The sequence below is a fragment of the Toxorhynchites rutilus genome, chromosome 3 (assembly GCF_029784135.1).
Source record: "Toxorhynchites rutilus septentrionalis strain SRP chromosome 3, ASM2978413v1, whole genome shotgun sequence".
Taxonomy (NCBI): Eukaryota; Metazoa; Arthropoda; class Insecta; order Diptera; family Culicidae; genus Toxorhynchites; species Toxorhynchites rutilus.
Genome location: NC_073746.1, coordinates 40,574,694 through 40,591,499, shown reverse-complemented (window position 1 = coordinate 40,591,499; position 16,806 = coordinate 40,574,694). Strand labels below are relative to the sequence as shown.

At 37.2% G+C, this 16,806-nt stretch overlaps 1 protein-coding gene across 1 annotated transcript in view; it reads right to left on the bottom strand.

Moving 5' to 3' along the window:
* The window catches only part of LOC129774481 (1-acyl-sn-glycerol-3-phosphate acyltransferase alpha-like), a 40,128-nt gene extending 24,323 nt beyond the window's left edge, over positions 1–15,805 (bottom strand). Inside the window, exon 1 of the mRNA XM_055778225.1 lies at positions 15,012–15,805. Within this exon, the coding sequence (XP_055634200.1) occupies positions 15,012–15,038 (27 nt within the window). The 5' untranslated portion in view covers positions 15,039–15,805. The remainder of the gene's footprint in view (positions 1–15,011) is intronic.
* Positions 15,806–16,806: the final 1,001 nt, after the last annotated feature.

The following is a 16,806-nucleotide window of genomic DNA, read 5'->3' as shown; positions in this document are numbered from 1 at the left end:
ATCTTCCAATGATGTCGACTACTTCGGAAGTCAATTTAGGAATGTTTGTTTTAGAGTTTTTTCGAATTTTTTTTCCTCATCATCGGAAGACAGTATACGTTTGTGTCTTCTACTCGATTTGCCATAGTTCCTTCGTATTTCCACTCGTTTATGATTTTTTTTGCTCTATAGTGGGTTCTTCCGACTATATCTCCATTTCCTGCAATGTCCTTCCACGACAATTCATATTTATTATCATTGTACGTGTAACAATATCTCTTTCTTTCCCCTAACTTGCCATTTTGATAAAAAAAAATTCAAACATCAATAAGAAAAACAAGAATCAACACTGCCCAAGCAGTGGTTGAGTGTTGACACCAATCACTGACGAAAAAAAGTACGCGAAGATCTTACTTACAAGGTTAATTCGTTCGGAATAATACAAGGTGTACACTCATTTTTGAAGTGCACCCGTGGCCGAGTGGTTAGCGTCTCACATTATCATGCCGGGTGTTCGGGTTCGATTCCCGTTCTGGCCGGGGGATTTTTCGTCAAAGAAATTTCCTTCGACTTGCACTGTGGTCATGCGTATTCAAGAGCTTGCCCCTCGGAATACATTCAAGGCGTGTTATTTGGCTTAAGAAATCTCGACCAAGTATTAATAAATGACGCTAGTTAATGCATACGTTGAGACGGCAAAAGTTCCACAAGGGAACGTTAACGCCATTCAAGAAGAAGAAGACACTCATTTTTGCAATGGCTAGAATAGAGATTGTTTTCAATTCTTAGGAATAAACAATCAGCAGAAAACTTTTCGCGGAATTTTATTGCACGTACAGCTAGTTAAACGTGTGAGTAATGAATATGAATCAAAAGAATCAATGTATTCAAAATATTCTATACCAAATAAATGGAAAGTATCGTCAAATAGCATTTGTACACTCAATTTTGCGATAGACTGTATGCGCGAGTATAGGAAGGTTAAGCGTTGACGTAGTTATGATGTTTCAAAATAATTTTTGGAGCATAAAAGCTGAGGTTGACCTTTGAAGATTAAACTGATTTGACAATGTTTCACCAAGTAGAAGAAATACATTGAACGAGTTTCAATATTTTCGCTGCTGATAATCCATTTCATACGACTGCTTCTTTCAAAGCAGAACAAATGATCTAATACTGCAAAGATATGCGACGCTCTGAGTACTTTCGATTGCATGCGCAAAGTATTTCTGATATGAACAATACTAAAAATAGCTTGCGTAAACAGAGCGATTTCATGTCAACCATTGTGCTGCCATGTAAGTTGAGATACATCAAACACACATGCAGCGGGTATTTAAATTTAAATCACAATAACCAACACAGCGGTCGATCGATATAGCCGAGAATTTACTCTTAATGAATCACATCGCACGGTGCAAAGACCCCATCTTCTTACAGTGTCACACTAACCGTTTTCTAGTAAACAAACAAATGACATATCAACGCTTGCTACTTTGTCCTTTCCCACTTTTCCCACCAATCACTGTCTCACTCGTTCTCGCGCTAACCCGTGTGTTCGACACACCGTCTTGCCCGGTAGCGTCTACTGGAGGAGGAACACACGCAGTTACTACAATGTAAACATGCACCCCATTTGCGTTCGCCGCGCGAGGGAACAACATGAAAGTGGACCGGCCGACCACACAAGCCGGCATTTGCGCGAATATAAACCAGTTTACAATTAATGGACGACAATCGTTCGGGCCTTCTTCGCGCGCCCACACCGCGAAATAGAAGCTAGAGTAATAACGACAAACGCTGCGTTACGTAATCGCAATCGATAGTTATATGGCGGATAATGGTGTGCATCAATGAATCGATGAAAACATTACGTATGTATATTTTTCAACGGAGTGAGATCGGTTCGTATCAGGAACACACAATGCATTTCTTTTTCTAATTATTTCCGTCATTGAGCCGTAAGATCAAAAGAATGAAGCTTTACGATATCGTAACGTTGAATTTTCTCTCGTGCAATATTGATGGCCCCACTCACAGATACAAGTAACGCCATGAATCATAATCACTGTTCAAGTCCCATTGACGTTCATGCAATGTATCAATTCATTGCCGGGAAAGAAATTTGTGTTCGCATTCAGGTTTTGAATTGCATCCGTGAAACATTTATAAAAGAACTACGAAATTTGAAGGGTTTTAATATGGCACCAGCAAGTCCTGTCACGATAAACGAACGGTGAACGGCGAGGATTTGAATTGTTTTCTTCGGGGAACTTTTTTATGAGGTCCCTATCCATCGCATGAAAAAGTTTTTTTTAAATAGTGTAGCGAATACTATTTTTAAAGCTACTGGTGAAAACATGTTCGGTTTTTTTATTTGCGCGATTTTTTTTTGTGCGGTCCCTCTCTCTCGTACCAAAACAAACCCAACACCATCAGCTTCAGAGAACTCATTGATAATTATGCCATTCTAACGGACGTAAATCGGTGTCAATTGCAGTAAATATTATGCTCCGAAATCGGTTGCCGTTGGTCGCCGTAAATTAGTCGCCTAAAGTTCTACGGACCTAAACTCGCTTCTGTTTCTATTTATATACCAACTCAATTGCACCGAATAGGTCCACCACCATTACGGTTCGTGGAGGACATCATGTTGCACTCATGCTACTGGCTAGAGTCAACGTTCATAGAGGGAAATATTTTCCATATATGGATGCTGAGTGCTACGTTCTGTGGCGGGAATGGTTGTATCTACCTAACTGTTTTCAATTCGATGGCATGATATTATTCATTTACGAACTGCCCAGAATATGTTCAACAAAATATACATTCACTAGTTGAAGCCGTGCATGAGAAATTCGGAACGACGCAATTATCTATTCCAAAACATCCACAGATAGATTATGATGCTATTTTGAATCCGTTATCCGATGAAATAAATGGTTATGGGATGGGCAATGTTGAATAAAACGGGTTCATTACTGAATACGCAATGGGCTTCCGCAGGGGCTAGAGTATATAATTCTCTCGCGCTGCATAACTCCAAAATCCGTACGACCTTTAAGTGCGATTCACATACAACATCAACGTCACGTTCACGTCACGTTACGTCAATTATTCTCCCATGCAATTCTTTTGAAAACATTCACATACACCAATAACGGCAACCTTGACTATACTGGATTTTTAAATTTAAACAATACTTGAGAATCGAAGACTGCAACAAACCAATTATAAGAACACTTGTAACACTAACCTCGAGCCAACCGCGAGTAATCGGTTACATATTACTAACATAGTTGTAAGCAAACTTTGTCGAAATATTGAACTCCCGGCCCCGTTAGGCTGACGCCATATGAGCCTTAATAAAATATATATTTTGGATAAAAAAAATTTTAAAAAATACTTGAGAAGTATTCAAACGACACAATGACAACGACATGGTTTTCATCGTTTTTTTTTCCTGTTGGGAATGAACCCCTGCTTCCATTGTTTTGAACTATTGTGGTATGCCCCATATTTTTTCTACTACGCTTCAAGCTGTTATTTAGTGCTTATTGATGAAGGATTGAAGGATTAGACTGGAAGCTATAGCGAGATATTGTACACACTGCCACTGAGATATCTTTTGTATTGTTGCTGCGTCGGAAGCGGCGGCCTTTCGAAAACAAACCTGTGTTCCACCGATTACCCGGTTAGTTTGAAACATAGGAGACGATCCTTCAGTTAGGTCCGACCGAGCGTTAGCGAGCGTCGGACGACACACATTTGCCCGGTTGATTTTTGCACTGAAATACAAATGATTTATATCAAAGCAAAACTTAACCGAGCAAACGTATGCCTAACTAAAGGATCGTCTCCTATGTTTTAAACTAACCGGGCAATCGATGGAACACAGGTTTGTTTGCGAAAGGCCGCCGCTTCCGACGGCTTGTCAGCGGCCGACTCGGATTGCGTCACCTCGGCAGCTTAGGGTCACCTCTGTTCCTTATCCCCGATTGATGGGGACTACGTCCCCATTACGTTTCTCTCAGAATAAATTACATTACGAAAAAAACATAATGAAAAGTGCGCTCCGGTGGCGTTTATACTTAAATACCCCAAATCCCAAATACGCATTTTCGTAGCACTAAAAAATGACAAAACACTGCATACAACAAGGCAACAATAATACAAATAATATTTGAATGCCAGTGCGAACAATAAAAATGCTATCTATTGTATTTCGGCTCCGGTGACGCTAATACGAAAGTACCACCAAACCTTCTTGGGATCTAGAATAGCTTTATCAAGATGTTGAAGTTTGCGTCTTGTTAGAGCTCCGCAATTGCAGAGCAAATGTTCCGAGGTTTCGCCACGCGTCAGTATCGGTTATATTCCAAAAAAAAAATATATATATATATATATATAATGGTACGAACAAAAACTTAACGATGTGGCTCTCAATAGAGCCGTGTTGATGGCTTGGAAATTGAATAAATCTGGTACTTTGGTCTTGAGAAATACCGTTTGGATACAGTTTGCACTGGAGAAATAAAATACTTTGGAAAATTAAACACAGGAATTTTACACAGGCATAGTTGGATGTGGAATGAATAATAGTATGAGAATTGATTCGTATGCACACATTTGTGTGTATACCAAGAAAGACTTCCAAGAAATGCTTCCAAATCTCAAAGATAGCTTGAAGCTGTTACTAACCGTTTGCGTTTATGTGGCATCTCTCAAAAGAGTCTCTTCAAAGTTGAAATTAATCATTGTGCGTTTGAACATTTGCAAGAATGGGCAACAGGAAATCCGCAGAATTTCCCCTAGGGTAAGCTTCGATTGAAGCTTCTCTTCCAACAGTAACCTCGATTGAGGCACTCTCCATGGCACTGTATTTGGATGGGCTAATGCAAACTCTTTTGGGGTGTCTCGAAAAAGACAATTTTGCCTCTATCCACTTATGATTAAGAAAAACTTTATTTCTCTTCTGTAATATAAGCACTAGTATACAGTAAAACAATGGATGGCTTCGACGACGACAACTATGTTGAAAAGGGCTTTGTACTTTTCAGCTCATTCGCCTCTAAAAAATGGTTTCGCTCTAGATTTTGCTCGTGACCTTCTTTTATACCCGAACGATTGCGTCAGCTCGCTGCTTTGAAATACCAATCAACCATACCAGATTCTGGTTTCGAATTCTATGTTACTTGCCTATGACTCCCGGTTATTTTCCGATGTTTTGCTTTCCAGGTTTTATATTCAAATTCCAGATTGAGATTCTAGATTCAGATTCCAGAATAACATTCTACTTGAAATTTCATATTCAGAATCTAAATTCTGATTCCAGATTAAGAATCTAGATTCAGATTCCACATTAAAATTCTAGATTCAGATTCCAGATTAAAATTCCATTTGAAATTCTATGTTCAGATTAAATTCACGTTCAAAATCAAGAATCCATTTAAAAAATCGAGATTCTAAACCAAATTTAAGATTACATTTTCAGAATCCAGATTTAGATTCGCGATCTAGATTCTAGATTTTGATATTAGATTCAGATTCTAGTTTCCAGATTCAGATTCTAGATTCAGATTCCAAATTTAAATTTCTGATTTCAGATACGTATTTAAGATTGAATTTGAAGAAGTACCCAAACAGTATTTCTCAAGACCATAGTACCAGATTTATTCAATTTTCGAGCCATCAACACGGCTCTATTCAGAGCCACATCGTTAAGTTTTTGTTCGTACCCTTATTTTTTTGTTATTGAAATATAACCGATACTGACGCGTGGCGAAACCTCGGAACATTTGCTCTGCAATTGCGGAGCTCTAACAAGACGCAGACTTCAACACCTTGATAAGGCTATTCTAGATCCCAAGAAGGTTTGGTGGTACTTTCGATTTTAGATTCAAATTCTAGTTTCAGATTCCAGATTAAGATTTTAGATTCAGATTCTGGATTCTAGATTTAAGGCGCCATTGACGATCCAAATATGTGAGGAAGAATTGCACGAAGCAGTCTATTATCAGTGCTTTAATGTTTTTGTGCAAAATCGACTCAAAATATGTGGCTCTTTTTTTGTGATCTTAGATAATAAAGTATCTTTCTGTAAATGTTTGAGACAGTGATAAAACATAAAGTTTGGAAAACAATGATGTTCTAACACATACAACATGACACCGTGGTGTATGATGAGAATGATATAAGATGAGAAACGTATTCTCAATTTCATCCAAAGATTGCAAAAAAACATATGATTCGATTAAGGATTCAACCAAACCCAACTAAGTAAACATATGAATGAAAATGGAAAAAAAGTTGTCACGGTGTGTTCTTTTAGGTTCTGTCTCGATCATATTAGAACGGGCAAAGAAAAGGAGGACATGCAGAATAAAATCAAAATTCCCCGAACGGCGGAGATTTTCATGTCTCCAAATTCAAATTTGACGTTCCGTAGCATATTAGAAACAAAAACATGTCCAAATTTGCATTATTTTCGGAATCTCTTTTTAACACATTGATCGCCCCGTCACCCAGATGTGGGTAAAAGTGTCACAAAGTGTCAATTTGAATAGGATTTTTAAACGAAATTTGATGGAATAGGCACTTAAATATGGGATATGTAGAATAATAAAAAAATCGAAAACATAAAAAATATAGTTTTTATACTATACTTTTAAACGGTTTTATTTAGCACGACCTATTGTAAGTATCATCTGTAGGGTTGTCCCATATCAATAGAAATTTAACCCCCTTCCTGTTGACCGATTGATCTGAAATTTGGAACAGATGGCGACCACTACAAAATGGCGGACTACATTTTTTATCAAAACCCCATCAATATAGGTATCAAATAAAAGGGCTTGATTAGTAGAACCCAGTTATTTACGAAAAATGCAAATCCAAAATGGCAACATTTTTCTTCAACTCATCAATATAGGTATCAAACGTAACATGACTAGTAGAACATATTAGTTCATGAAAAACCCAAATTCAAAATGGTCAATTACTTTTATTCATACAACTCTCGTACAGAGCAATTCCACCCCAAAATCTCTACGATTTTCTTGAATCTTGGTACAAAACTACCTAAATTACAATTTTCATTATTATATGATCAATTTAAATTACGACTGATTTTTTTAAAGGGCGTAATTAAAATTATTGCTCTTTTTTTCAAAAAATTGTAGCTCAAATTCAGATGTCTGATTAAAATATGCTGTTTGACAAAGTTATTGGAAAATCAATAAACCGTTTGAGAAAAATCACATTTTGATTGTACTGTTAGAAAATCATTCTCAAATCTAATATTAAAAACTTTTATATCTTTATGTCGACTATAGTAAGTTCTTCTAACATATCGTCCAGGTCTTCACTTGCGTATAGTTCCTGAATATCCGAATCGGAATTCGATGAAACTATTCTTCTAACGCTTCGTACTATTTCATCGTCACTACTTCCCTCGTTTCAAATTTAATTTTACGCCACCCGGTGAACATTTTGAGGATGAAAAAAACACATGTGCGTCTAAGAAAAAAATATTGGGCATATCCGAGTTGTGCAATTATTATTCTCAATCTCAGAAAAAAAAACTTGCAACTTGCTTCTTCTTTTAGCTTTTCATCTACCAAGCGCAAAGAACAATGAAAACGAATCACGTGAAAAGTCAAAAAGTTGCGTGAAAGAGTTGCCAAATGTGATATAGTTTGTGACGATTATTTTCCCACAAAAGTGACATATGTTCTTGGTATGATATAATCACAGAATCTTCGAATCTTCGACGAAAGTGTTAATGCCTGTTCAACAAGGAACACCAACACCCAAGGCGAAAATTCAAAGCTCTCAGCTCTCTATTTGGTTTGACCAGAAGGCTTGCTATTATAATCTATTATAAGCTGCTGAAACTGGATTTAGAAATGATTTATTTTCAAATAGATTACATAGCCTTTTCGTTTTATTGGGTTGTCAGTAAATATCGTGCGGCAATTGAAATTGACCAAAGCGAGACGTTGAACGGGAATAATACAATATATACGGCATATGATATTCAAAACCATCGTTCATGAGCATTAGGTGAAATTTGGGTACATTGATTTACACAATTTGATCGAAAAACATCCGATGGATTGCATTCCCATCTGAATTTTTGCTTTTGCGGGTAACTCAACGACAACCCGGTGTTTTTGAAGCAAATCATAACGAGTATTATAAGAAGATTATTGGAAATAATGTTGAGAAAACAAAATCGTGGGTTAAACCAGATGAACCCAAAATCATGCTTCGTGTAAAGCAGGATGGGAAAGGAACTCTGTATCAGTCAATCGGAATAATGCCAGACCTCATGTCAAGAATTATGAATAGACTGACACCTTGGAATATAATTTCTCCAGCTTGTCACTTGTTCAAGACCCTGTGAAATTCTCTTGCGAACAACAATTTTTACTCTCCGAACAGCACAACAATGCACCTCGACCTTTTTTTTCGGCGAGAAACCAAACATGTTATGCGCAGCAGTTTTTCGAACAACTTAATATACGAGCTATGGCTATTAAATAACGAGACTGGTTACGAAAAAGGGTTATATTTTAAAAATTACGGTACAACGATATGCTCTCCTTCAGTATACTCCCCTTGGCTCCTCACACACTTTTCCATACGTTTTTTCCATTCTTAGAAGCAGTGCTTAAACTCTTCTTTTGTGATGGCGTTCAAAAGCCGAGTCGCTTTTTCCTTCGCTTCTTCTACGGACTGAAATCGGGTACCTTTCAACACGGATTTGATCTTGGGGAATAGAAAAAAGTCGCATGGGTCGCATCTGGCAAGTACGGGGCATGTTCGAGCACTGGAATGTCCTTATCGGCTAAAAATTGCTTCACCGACAGCGCGTTATTGTCAGGTGCGTTGTTGTTCGTGTTTTTCGTCACACATGATTTCCGACGCGCACTACAAACCACGTTCCATTCAAACCACTGCTGCACGCAAACTACTATAGTGACAAAAACGTGTTTTCGTACGATTATAGCAGACACTTCAAGCTACCGAACGCACTATTCGTTGTTCCCCCCACCCCTCTAAGGCGCCCTCCAGGCGCGCAGTCTCGTTATTTACCTCGTAAGGTCAATTGAATTACGCCAAGTGGCATTAGCAAAATGAGATTTCGTACTAAACTATGAATATTTGTCCTAATTTCGATAATTTCATTGACATTGATCTCATTGACAAATTGTCATTCAATGATGAATGTACTGCTTTCCAATTTGCAGTTTATTTACGTTGGTTATGTATTGAGTTGCCCGAAAATCACTCGAGCAAAAGCTGCCTTCCCGAAACTTCATAGTTGCCAGTTTGCCAAATCAACTTTTTCAGTTCGCTGTCAAGTTTTCATAACATGTGTTGAGCTTGAATTGCTTCAAAAATTTCGGCTTCTTCTTTAGACGATCATTCCCTCTTCCATCGTTGGATAGGGTCCGGAAGGTCTTTCGTATGGTCTGCTCATCTTATGAGAAATTCTCCTTTCGGTAGCAAGATTTTAATCGTTGTATTTTAATACAACCTTCTTAATGGCCAATTCTATTAGACTGTTCCTTTCAACAGCGAGAAAAATTAGAAGTGCATTGAGTCTAATCACAAGGTTCTTAAATATGGTCCTTTGGTTTTCAAATATTCTGCGCTAGATATACTTATTACATGATGTTGCAACGCATCGACAATCTTTTAACAACGCACCTGTGTGGCTCAGAAACATTTCTCAACGACCAGTCTACAAACCCTATGGATACGACTCTTTTTTTTTTGCTTCCTCAAAATAACCTGAACTCCTTCATTTGATCCTGACATGGTTGGGGCGGTCGATAGCCTGCGAACGGGACTTCATGAAAACTAAACCCTGACCTTCCAATTGTTGAAATCGTTATTCAAATCAACAGCTTTTCCCACCTAAAACGAAAAAACTAGGAGTGGTTACATATGTGATACAACCGCAAGGTTAACGTGGGACTACCATTGGCTTAGTAATCATTTATTTGTTGCATGTTGCAGTTGCATGTAAATCAATTTTCAATAAATGGATGAATGGATATTTTGTTTTCTCTTGGAATTGTCTTGCAGTCGATTAAAATATATGCGAAACAATATTCTTTCGTTTGTTGTGTCTTTTTGACGTTCGACACTCAAATCATCAAGACAAGAACTGCTAGTTAACTGCTCAAATGTGTGCAAAATCATATTTTACCGCTTGAGTGCATTCACAAGCTAACGATTTTGCATGTCCGTTCATAACGGCAGTAAAAGAGAAACGGCATCAACCGCATTATCTAAATAGTTTGCTTTTGAAGCAGTTTTAAGCTATTGAAACAAGTTTTTACGGACAATAAGTAAAAATCATTTCTCTTAGATCTTTTATCTTTCGAATAATGTTATGTTCCAGCCACTTCGTTCATTCGTTAGATGTGAACGTTCAAAAGCATGAACTTCGAACGTAACCACCTAGATTTTGAGACTTTGAGTTTACACCCCAGTACAGAAATGAAAAATGTAGTATGGCGAAATAATGGACATAAAAAACCAAGGAGTATTGTATAACATAAACCTTTCCGTAGTGATTTGTTTTGTTAGATGATACAGGGTCTTACAGATTAAAAAAAAAATCGAATGACTCATTATAAAATTTTTTTTTCGCTCCGTCGATAGTAACACTGCATTCCCCACTGATCTGATCGGATGGTTTCCAGTGTCAAGATGTACAATTTACAAGAACATGTATTTTTAGTGAAATCGTATTACTCGAGCGACCGAAGCCTCTTGTTCTCTTATGGTAAGAATTTAAACATTTCTCGTCGTCGATTACTTCCTCTGGAGGTACGTGAAGGACCGTTGCTATGTTTATAAGCCACAGAATTTGGAGGAACTTAGAAAAGAAATAACTCGGATTTTCAACAGCATCGAAGTCGTAATGTTAGAGTTGTGCATGAAGAATTTTGTTCACCGTTTGAAACACGTTATCGAAAAAAGGGGTGGTCACATCGAAAATGTCCTAAAATAAGCTTTATTTTAATTTTTTATAAATAAAAATCTGTTCACTTTTGTAGAAGTTATTAAAATTTGTTGAGTGAGCGTTTAATCTGAAAACCCCTGTACCATAAGTAATAAACGGTTACCTTCATTCAAAATCATGATTTTTTTTTCAATATAATATACTTTTCGTTACGCCATAAAGACATAAAGTCAATTCTTGACAAAAAAATCGAGATAACAGTAAATCTCAACGGTTCATGCAATTTGAATACATTTGGCATCAATTTTGTTTCAAAAACTCCGATTTCATGTTCCCCCTGCCACCCTTGAGTGGTTTTCTCAAATTTTTAGCTGATATTATGTATAGGGTACTTTGCGTGGGAATCAACATTTAAAAAAATCCCGTTTGAAAATTCTGAGGTCAATTTTACATTCTTTCTACTACCTTGGCCAGTAGAAAAAAAAATCATCATTTAAATTACTCAATAATTGCAAACATTGAAGGACTTCAGCACATTCAGCATATAATAGGACGCTGTCCGAGCAAATCTTATTCTTAAATTCATCTTATGTCGAATGACAAACTGCTATTAGGAAGAACTCGTACCCTTGATCTAGTATTCAAGCTATCGGCAGGATCGCACGAAATTTCAATAGCTGTGATAAACCCGTAATAGTTTATGGATCAGAGACATCCCAGCGATGAGTTGAAACTGCAAAAAACGAGTAAGCGGTTCCAAGAATAAATGACACATTCTGTGGTCACGGTTTTTTATTTTACTTTCTCAACGAAACCTGAACTCCCCATTCCATCCAGACGTGGTCAGAGCAATGTAGAAGATTGTGAAAGGTACTTCATCAAATCTCAATCGTTACTCCACAGTTGCTGAAGGATCGTTACTCAACTCAGCAGCCTTTTCCTTTCAAAATGGAAAAAAAACTCAAGATAGATTCTTTTGCATGAACTTTTCCATGGTGGGAATTTGACGTATGGCCTTTGGCTGAAAATCTCTTTATAAAGAAAGAAAAAAAAAAAAAATTTGACGTATGACTACGTCTTCATTTCTGTTTAACTTTCTCAAATCCACTTGTCCATTGGATCCGAATTTTTTCTACTACTTCAATTCTCTCGCCCCTCATTGCACTACGCCACTGGTAGTAGATGTCTTTCCCTTATTATTTCGTATTCGAGTAACGTCAAACATGTCCCTTAGGGTGTCAATGAATGTATGGGAAAAAATCAACCCTAAAATTTCAAAAAGTTACCCTATACAAAATGTTCACTACCTCGATAAAACACCCTATGCTAAATATGGTCTCAATCGGACTTAAGGGAGAGTGGCGCAAAGCGGTCAAAGTTTGAGTTTTTTTAAAATCGAAAAATCACCGATGGAAGAAGTAAAGGAATTCGGGGTTTTCGAAAAAAAAATGTTGATGCCAAATGTCTTAAAATTGCATGAAACTCGTCATCATGAAAATCATGAAATCGTCAAAATTGCATGAAGTGTCATTTTGAAAAAAAAAATTTGTCAAAAAACATCATACCAAACGTGAAAGGGTGTCATTAAATTTACTTGTAACAAAGAACATAATCTATCACAATGCATGAATTGACCTTACATGGCATTAAACAATCTTTTTACTCACAAAGCAATTATATTGAATTCAATTGAATTTGGAAATTGTTTCATTCAATCAAGAATTTAATCAATACAAACGAATGCTTGCTAAGCTAAGCTAGTCCCACGTCAAACTAGCGGTTATATCATAGATATAAGCCACCCATTTTTTTATTGGCACCATACGTTTCGTCTCGTATTCCGAAAAAATCCCAGAGTCCCAAAGTGGCGATTTTTGACAAAACAAATTCGAGATGACGCTAGATTTCGACTTTTCATGCAAATTTAAGTCATTTGGCATCAAAAAAAATTTCGAAGCCCCCGATTTCCTTTACACCTCCCTTGGGTGATTTTTCGAATTTCAAAAATCTCGAACTTTGACCGCTTTGCGCCACTCTCCATTAAGTCCGATTGAGCTGATATTAGGCATAGAGTGTTTTTTAGAGGTGGTGAACATTTTTTATGAGGTAACTTTTTGAAATTAGAGATGACCATTTTCATTGGCACCCTAATGTCCCTCCACTAATATGCCTCATGATGCGGTGATTACTAATTCGGCCAATGAAGCTTCGATTATACAGATTTGACTCAAATACAACCCCATTAACACTCCTATACTAGCGCATTGGTCTGTCAGACCGAGAAATCAATAATTCATTCATTTCTCAGAAAATATCAACACTACGACTTTGCGATTCTCTCTAGCTTCATTATTCGTCGTTCGTCATCGTTTAGCGTATCGCATGTGTTGGTACAAAAGAGACGTGAACCACTTTTTTAACACTTTCGGTCTGACACATCGACGCGAGTATCGGTGTAACTTTTTTGGACAAGAACCTTTTTTCTTATTTTAAAATATTGTTCAATGAAATGTATAAATTAATGTTAGTGGCGTGGAATATTTATTGAATATAATGCATAACATCATTACCGGACCATTCTCATTTGATTTCAGTCCCTTTTGTAACTGGATTGAACGGATCCATATATTAACTATTCGTCGATATATTCGTCGTTAGATTCATACGTTCAAAAGCAAAATATAACTGTTTGATTTTCGTATAGTTATTCGCTAAATATAATGGTCATACATATACACACTTGTGAAAGAATTTCACTTGTGGAAGAATTGTAAACAGTAAACTATTAACTAATCGGTGGCTTATGGTGATTTTGAACAGTTACAGTTTCGGGGATATTTTTTTATAATGGACAATATCGACAAGAAAACAAGAAAAAAGGAAAGGAAGTTCCTAGAAATCCTTTAATATCATCTTTTTAAGCCCCATCTAAAAAAAGGCATCACTTCTTAGTTTACCAAGAATACAAAGACAAAGAATATTAGAAATATGCAAACTTTTTATTCCAGAACCTCTATCATCTGGTAATTATCTAGAAGCTCGTTATACATTCTTCTCTTTGATAAAAGACCCGAAAAATACGCAACAACTGCATGAAATGTAAAAAATATGTTTGTTTGGAGCATGCAGTTATGCTATGTTCTGATTCTTACTCCAATGAAACCACAATCGATTAGTACGATTTTATGTTGTTTTATAGCTCTTTATACTTCCATAAATTATAATCAGTTGCTTACTTTCAATTAATAACAGTGAAAAATTTGAATTTCGTTATTTGTATTGGAATATCAAAATATACTCTGTTTTGAGGATGCTGAATTAGATGACTATTAAAACATAATAAAGATGAAGAAAACATTTTTTTTTTTGAGTTTTTTCATTCTATCATACTCTCTTCTTCAAATAGATGCCAATAAAGCCTGAAAAATACACAATGGCATTATTACAGAGAAGTTCAATTTTCGGTATGTGACACCGTGCGCGAGTATACGTGTTATGATTTTGCACGCGAGTACAGGAGGGTTAAAAGATGCTTTATGATTGACTCTAGGATAATGTTTTAAAATCCATTCATTTCGTTTCACTAGCCTTCAAATTAATTTTGAATTTGTGCATCACAAGAGATTCTGATGTGAACGAAGAGAAACTTTGATTGCAAAATAATTAAACGAGAACACCAGAAATGCGGTCTACACCATGTAATAGGAATGGTTCGATTGTTTAGTTGTAAAGAACTGCACCACACATGCTTTCTACCCACAGTAACAACCGCGATATGGAAAGCTTCTCATTAGACTCCAGTAAATTATCCTCAGAACGGTGGTTCCCCCCACAAACATGATTCAAATGAAATCCAAATAAAAAATTGTTGGCATAGCCATAAGAAAATATAAAAAATAATTCACATCTTTGGTCATTCATGCTTCACCCCATGGTTCCACCTGACGGTTATCCAATACACACAACACAAATCCGCATGTGTACAATAGAACCATACACTTCTCGTTCGTTCGTTTGGCTCGTCTGGGAATGCAATAAAAGTATTTACCTTTACGATATTAATTATTGCTTCCATGGTTTGTTCCGCGCGCTGTTAGCGGACAGGCATCCACTCACACAGGAGAAAAAAAAGGGGTGACGTTGGACCGGGGCTGTTCTCAGTTGACTGAATATTGAATTTATCGTTCACTTTTCAGATACATCAACTTCTTGGTGCGCCATATATTTCCTTATCTCACAATTCACATTGACCTATATTTTTCGAATTTCATTTCGTTCTCTCCATCAGAACGCATTGATTTTTCCCGTCAACTCCGTCGTTAATTCGATTATCGTGCTGCAGACGTCGACTGCGGCAGTTTACCAACTATAAACCTCACAAACCCCTTGCCCGTGACGAGAAAACAACATCACATCATCACGAGACCAGCTTGAAACGTTGTTTCGATTAGTCGTCAACACATCGTCCGTGCGTTCTTATTCGGCCTGTGACATTAGGCCCTCCGGCCGTCACCGATTGTTACTTCCGCTCTTCACGTGTTCACCCACTAGCAGCAGCAGCAGCAGTTCTCTTTCGCTCATTCTCCAACGACCTGTTCTTCCATGCCGCTTCCTTTCCGCTTCCCGTTGAGGCGCAAGGAATAACTGTATTTGAAACGTGCGCGCGCACTAACGAAAAACGAACACTCTCTTCTGCCCTACTCTACACGCTCGAGCATCATCTGTCAAATGACGACGGTGACACGGAACCCACACGTTTTTTTTTATTCTTCTCTTTTTATCTTCCTTCAACGCGATCTTTGCACAGCACAAACGACGGCCACTCCGACTCTCGCGACGGCGAATTCCCAACTGATATTGCACGCCAGTCTCGATTGCTTTGGCGTAGAATCCTCCGAATGTGCGTACCGGCTACCGTATGGTGGGGTGAGGTTTTACGTTCGATAACGTTGAAAGTGGCACTCATGTTGTTTGTTTGTGTTCTGTGATTGGATAGCGGCGAAGTAATGAGAACATTTGGCAATACTTCCGTGCGCTATTTCAATAGCTGTCACTCATTTTGTGTTTACTTCATTAAAGATTTCATCATGAATAGACTGACATTTTGGAAGGCATCAATCGCTTCATTATCACTGATATACAGTCAATCGCAAAATTGAGTATACACATGCCACTTAACGATTTTCGATTTTCGTTATTTGCGGTGAGCTAGCCAGACTATTACGCGGATGATCGGGGTTCTACTGTACATTTCTTCTTTCGATGCATATTAATAACACACACTATCATAAGGTAAATGATTTTGGTTTGTCCTGTCGAAAACATAATCATGGAATGCTCTAATTCAGCGCACCTTTGTTGAATCAGGTATTTGAATATTTCAGAACATATAAATACAATTGCCTTTTTCATGATTTACAGTAGTTTTGTAGTATATTTTTCCGGATTCACATGTGTCAAAGGATTTTAAAATTCATCTTCTATTGGTGTCAATGCGCCCAAAACTTGATCTAACTTTTAGTCAATCACCAGATGGTTATTTGGCACGTATTCAGACCTTTTCTGGATTAGAACATTTACAAATATTGTAAACATTATGCTTGCACACCATTTGTATCAGATTTATATAGCTAAACCATATAATTAATGCATTTCGATGACCTCAATTTTGATCATGAGTTGTCCGATTAACTAATGTTGTTGTCGCAGGTCGCAGGATCGCCATGTGGACACCCAGTAGTTTCTTTCGGTTATATGAAAAGACTTTCACGTACGCGTTCATACTGAGTCCGCCCAACTGGGTCAGACTCCCTTTTATTCAATTCGTTTATTTCTTACAACTA